The following is a 6497-nucleotide window of genomic DNA, read 5'->3' as shown; positions in this document are numbered from 1 at the left end:
ATACAGTTAAGAGTGAGAATTATTTATCTATGAATAAGATTAATTTATGCCTGTAAATATATTCACATGGCACTGTTGATTGGGCAGTCACTGATGCATTGAGTGCATGAATGTAATTACTGGTTGCTAACTGACAAAGAAATTGCAGATGAGGATCTTGAAAGTGTGGAGATTGTCTTCTTGACGGCACTAAAACAGATGGATTGTACCATGCCAGTATTCTCTTAGGTTACAGAAGACTCACAGTGTCTGACAGTATTTGTATTCATGCTAGCTCATGCAAACTTGTCAAAGAAACTAGAATTAAAATAAATGAAAAGCCAAGACTCATATGATTCTGTTCCTACAGGGACAATGAGAAGAGTGTAAGTTGAAGTTTTGCTCTGCATCACAACACTAGGGATAAAATGACAGAACCACCAAACTTTTTAAAAATAAATTTAATTTTATCTATTAGAAATATCCCCAATAAGTCCACCTTTCCACAAAGGCTTAGATTTTAAAGAGAGTTCACATTTTTTAAAATGAATAAACAGCTAAATAATTTTAATATTAGATTCAGATTCTGTTTAGCTGAATAAGAAAGCAAGTCAGTGTCAGGTAATAGGAAGGAATAAAAATTTTTTATACTGTCAGTTAATTTCTAGGATCACTGATATGAGCATAGAACTTAACTTCAGAGTCAAACAAAGTGGATCAAATACATGAAATCAGCATGTGATCTTCAATGGTTCTACAGATGCCAGCAGTATTTTCATGACTTTTGCATTGTATTCTACGGTAAGTCAAGCCAACTGTCATACAAAACAGTTATAAGTGCTGTTTACTTTATATGGGTGTGTCCAGTTTCCTGATACACAGAAAAATTCAGCACTGTAAACAAGCCTTCTAATACAATCCACAGAAAAAAAATTGTTCATTTCATGGTTCACACTTTAGCATGATTACTATAGTTTAATTGCGCTCAGGAGAAACAGGTTTGTACCTGGACCTTTCTGCTTTATTGTTTTTTATTAGGATGCCATTTTCCGGATCATGTAGTTCAGAATGCCACCATTGTGGAAGTAAGTGAGCTCCACATCCGTGTCAAATCTCATGATGGCATTAAAGGTTTTCCCAGTGTCCAGCTGTTAGGATCAAAGAAAGTCATTCAAGGAGCAGAACCTTGCACATGTTACTTGACATCATAGTAAAATAAGGACGACTAGCATAGTTTTGCTATCTTAAAAATTGTGATAGAAAGCAAAAGTGAACAGGCACCAATGCTTCTATCCACACTAAACTATAGGAAGCTGCTTGACAGGAAAGTGGTTTAAGATAAACCACAACAAACCCAGTATGGAGTCTCTTTGCACTTGCTGCTTCATTTATAACTGAGAATTTTATAGTGGACTCTGAGTGGTTAGTCCAGACTACAGGATGGCTTTGTGCTAATTTAAACAGTTTGAGCATACTGCTTTTATGTCCTGCCATAGTAAATCACAGAACGGTTTGGGCTGGAAGGGACATTAAGGACCACCTAGTTCAAACCCCCATGGTTTGGGGGATATTCCACTAGAGAAGGTTGCTCAAAGCCTTATCCAACCTGACCTTGAACCTTTCCAGGAGAAGGAATCCACAGCTTCTCCAAGCATTAGTTCCAGTGCCTCATCTCAAATTAGTCCTTGTATCTAACCTAATTCTACCCTCCTCAAGTTTAACCCCCTATTAGAATAACTATTTTAATCTCCTTCACCATCTCAATTCTTCTCCCTATTTTAAGCTAATCTCACTGCCATATGACAAAGCATATGTTTTGAAGAGAAAGTTAATTTTGAGTAAAATTACAGTGATTCAGAAAATTCATCACTTAGGTGTCTCATACCTTAATCTGGACATTCATCTGTGGTTTTAGGTTTTCAGGAATGATAATAGTGTAACGCTCCCGTCCAGTGAGTCCTAAAGTTCCTGCATCCTCTCCAGGTAAATACTGCAGAGGAATCACTCCCATTCCTACTAGGTTGCTTCTATGAATTCTCTCATAGCTTTCAGCAAGCACAGCCTTGACACCCTGGAAATACACAACAGGTTGAGTTATTTCATGGTTCAGAACAGTCTTTCTGTACTCACAAGAAGAAAATTGGTTTGTTTGTGGTTCCCTCCATTTCATTTACCAGCTACTGGTAGAGTCAGCAGGTCTGACAGCAAACTGTCCAGGATGAATTGATTGTACATTAACTTTCACACCTCTCTAAAAGAAGCCTGACTCAAAAAAGTAAAACATTTTCTCAGGAATCCTGCATCTACTTTAACATGTCTCACGCAGTGCACCACTAGTCATTTCCATTACTGTTCCTAATTCAGTGTTGCCCTCTTATAAGCACCAGGGTGCAGTTTAATTAATTTTGAAAATTTGACATGTTAATACAGTTAACACAAAAACTCATTGCCAGAAAAAAACCTCCAAAAACCTAGATGAACTTAAATACCAACTCTCTTGTGCATTTTTCTAATAATGCAAGAAAGCTTGAATCAGAGTTCTTTATGTAAACGGTGTAAGACTGGACGGACAAAGAAAGAATCAGGTATTTCACTGTATATGGATCTGGATTTGGCTCCCGTGGTGAAGCTGTGCTAAATTTAATTTTCACTGATACTCTTCTCTTACACTTTCTTGTTTCCTTGCTAAGTGAGCTTACAGATGCTGCTGAAAGCAGACCTATGGCTTATGAGGCTACTGGAAGTGGAAGTATAGAAACTGGCCTTTCAAGTTTGGCCTTATGGACTTCTAGATGAAGATTAGTCAAGCCTTCCAGTCGGAACAAGAGCTATTAATATTAAATAGCTTTTGTCAACTCTACTGTATCTCTTGGAGGCAGCTGAGATTTCAAAATATCTCTATTTTGAGACACCAAAAGTGAGAATGAGTTACCCAGGATTTTGTCATAAGCTAGTCGTACTAACAAATAAATGCACTGTTAACACTGTCCGCCTAGTTTACTGTAGCCACTCACCAAGAGGAACGGTCCTTTAGCAGCCCAGTCTCTAGAACTTCCTGCACCATATTCCTTCCCAGCCAGCACAATCAGAGGATGACCAGCCTGCTTGTATCTTTCTGCAGCATCAAAAACGTCCAGCTGGAATAAAAATGCCAAATGCTTTGTAAAGTTTTTGCGAGCGGAATCACAGTTCCAGGGAAAGGAGGAAAAAAAGTGTCCCCACATAAACAATTGAAGCCCACAACTTCCACCAAACAGCAGTTTAAGGATATTGACCACACAGCACTTTGTGGCTTCTAGCCCGATCTCCTTCCCAACACAAACCTGCACCTTCCATTGGTGCTTTTACAATGGTTACATTCTCAACTGATACGCCTGAAAGGACCATATTGCATAGGTACATGTGACTGCTTCCCTGAGTCAGCTCCTGCCCCCTCAATTAGTTTTACTTAAAAGGTACTGAAGTAAATGACCTAAGCTGGTAAGAAGGAAAGCCAGCACTAATCCACTCTGTTGTGAGTAAGCCACAGTTTAGAGCAGCATGTGTACTTACAGTTTCCCCAGAAGGGAAGTGGATTGTCTGAGGTCCTTGTTTATCAATAAACTTGTTGACCAAGCGAATGTTTGCAAATGTCCCTCTGGCCATGACAGCATCATTCCCTCTGCGGGAGCCGTAAGAATTGAACTCTCGAGGAGTCAAGCTATTAAGGGAAAAGAAGAAAGGAAACTGTGTTAGTTTTGGACTAAAAGCACTCTGCTCTAAAAAAAGGAAGTAATAAAATGGTGTTTCTGAGGCAAGTATGTGTGTAGTTCCCAGCCTAGCTGTAGCACCCAGTTAGCTAGTACTTCACCTTTGAGATGTTTTGAAGGAAAAGTAATTTACACATAGCTACAGTTTGGTCAGAAAAAGCAGCTTCCATGATGTTCTCAACTCTTGCCCTAGAAATAGTATCCAACAGTGACGCAAGGATATAATTCACATTAAGTCAGCAGATGCAACACCATGTTTTTCTTAATAGCTGGTGCCCAAAGATCCTCATTGTTTATACTACTATAGCATCTAGAACAATGGCAGAGCACTGTGCTAAATATCTAAAACGCAGCAAGAATCTCTCCTGCAAGTTAGAACTACAGAAGAAAAATTTCACTTGCAAACAGAAATATGAGAATGAGGGCACTCATCACTGCAGCCTAACCAGCAAACAAAAAATGCACTAGAATGTGATAGAAAATTAGACTGCTTGCACTGGGCTACATCCAAACTGCAGCTATGACATACAGCATCTGTTTTGTAATGCATGTAGAACTATTCAGATTTCCAAGTTACTGATGGCAGGGGTCAGAGAGTCCAGAGCAGTTGGTTTTCAATCTTCTTCACTGTTTTAATCTATTCTCTTTCCAAAATTATTAGGTCTAGTGAGTTTTTATGTCAGTGCTGTTGCTCAAAACACCACTGAAGCTGTAAGAAGTGCTAAAATCAGAGAATAAAAGCATTATATTGCCTGTGAAGTCTGAATAAGTCAACTTGGTAAGTCCTTGTGTTGCCTTAAGTTGAACCCCAAGTACTAAACTGACAGACTGGCCATCGAAAAAGATGAACATTTTACAAGACTCCAATCACAACAGATTTGCCAGTTATTGCAGCTGCACTGAAACCTAAACTTCTGGATGTTCTGTAGTGCCTAAGAGCCTAGATATGTGAAATAGTTGCACACACTAGAAAAAATTAATATAAAACTCATTTTGGCACTAACGAAAACAGTCATTTTGCTTTGATAGTGAGACAAATCTTGATTCCCTTATTTATGAATAAATGCACAGGCTACTTTTCTTCCCCTATTTCCATAAAAAATCTTTAACTCTACAGGGATAACAGATGTACACACTATTCTACTTCTTACACTTAGTGAGAGCTGCTGAAGTAGCAGAAACGCTTTTCTTTCTTAATTTATATGTTGTCCGGGCAGCTGTCAAGGTATGCAAGTGTACATGAACAGACAGAAGGTATCTGTGCCTGTTACATGGCATAACACTAGTGGTTTGTTTTCTCTTCCCAATGAATGACAAGAACAATAAGCAGTGCTTACCCTCTGCTGGTCAAATAACGGGCTGCAGGACTATTTCTTGCTATGTTCCCAGCTGGAGATATGTGGTCAGTTGTCACAGAATCCCCAAAACTCAACAGGACATAAGCACCTTCTATTGTTTTTGGGGTCTGAAGAGCCAAAGTCTAAGCCATCATAAATAAGAAGAAAACAATTAATGTATGAAAAATAATTCCTTTATCTTTCTCAAAAAAGTGGAAATTGCAAAATGAAGTCTCCCTTTTTATACAGATTAGGAGAAAGAAAAAATCCAACACAATTAAAAATCTTTATGTTCTTGAACAAATATGATGCCCTGGCTGTCTGCCAGCAAGTTCATGCATGAAGAAAATACAGCAGACAAAAAAACAGCCAAGGCTTCCCATGACACATGAATGAAAATTGAGAATTCCTAGACATGTGCATGCCTTAAAGTCTACATTTACTTTTAAATGGCACTGAATTACCAATTCAAACACTGAACTATTTGGTGCAACATGCAAGCAGGCAAAACAGTGCATTTAATTTCTTGCTGCTTTTCTTCGCTTGCTTTGTGAACATTTAGAAGCATTTCAACTTAAAAGGAAAAGGAGACTTTTCAAGAGCCCTGAAGTGAAAGGGAATCCTTACAATTTTGAGATTCACTCATGCCTTTGTATTAAAATGAACACAATAGCAGAATTCTAACATTTAAAAACCAAGGCCTCAATAAGCTTTTATGAATCCTCTCAGGCCCCTTGAAGTGGCTTTCCTTCTCCTTCAATATGAGTCAAAATCACTGCACACTTTGGCTTGATTCAAAGAGAAAGCACATACGTACCAGACCATCAAAGAAAGGAGGAGACTTGATATAAGTAGACTTGGGATTCCAAGTATACAGTTTATCTGAAGGAGCATCTAAGGCATTCCAAGCTTTGTTTACTGTCTGAAAAACATACAAAATCCTTTCATTGACTTCTAAGTTTTCAGAAGCAACAAAATTACTTCAGAATCCAGGTAAAATTACAAATTAAACTTTAGAAAAAGACTTATGTATTTCTTAGAGCACTTTGGAAAATGCAAATGCTAAAATAACTATCTACATTATTTTTGGGGGTGTTTTTAATGATTCTATCTATTAAAAGATTTAGGAAAATCCTAATTTCATTACAAAAGAAGAGACATTCATCCTGTTTTTTGAGAATAACCTCTATTATGTACACAGGTAACACTTTATAATTGTCTATTGTTTTTTAAGTAATTTTAAGAAGCTTCCCTAACATAAAAACAATAAGAATATTTTGTTTCAAAACTTGAGAAAGATTTATAGGAAGTTATTATGAAGTACAGGTGTTTTTCCCGATATCAATCCTATTAGTTAATGCAAATGAATTTTATGTCAGCTGAAAAAAAATCAAACATCTGTGAAGCTGGAGTATTCCACCTTCTAGTATCA

General features: G+C 37.6%; 1 protein-coding gene across 2 annotated transcripts in view; it reads right to left on the bottom strand.

Annotated features, from left to right (window-relative positions):
- Positions 1-431: 431 nt before the first annotated feature.
- The window catches only part of ACO1 (aconitase 1), a 56346-nt gene continuing 50280 nt past the window's right edge, over positions 432-6497 (bottom strand). For both annotated transcript variants that reach the window (XM_058043865.1, XM_058043864.1), the window contains exons 16-21: positions 5883-5987; positions 5066-5208; positions 3532-3679; positions 2994-3116; positions 1865-2050; positions 432-1127 (exon numbers count right to left, since the gene is read on the bottom strand). In XM_058043865.1, coding sequence (XP_057899848.1) covers positions 1014-1127; positions 1865-2050; positions 2994-3116; positions 3532-3679; positions 5066-5208; positions 5883-5987 — 819 coding nt within the window. In that variant the 3' untranslated portion in view covers positions 432-1013. The remainder of the gene's footprint in view (positions 1128-1864; positions 2051-2993; positions 3117-3531; positions 3680-5065; positions 5209-5882; positions 5988-6497) is intronic.

This window comes from Melospiza georgiana, chromosome Z (genome assembly GCF_028018845.1).
Source record: "Melospiza georgiana isolate bMelGeo1 chromosome Z, bMelGeo1.pri, whole genome shotgun sequence".
NCBI lineage: Eukaryota > Metazoa > Chordata > Aves > Passeriformes > Passerellidae > Melospiza > Melospiza georgiana.
The sequence above is the reverse complement of the archived record's forward strand: the minus strand, read 5'-3'. Positions and strand labels throughout refer to the sequence as shown.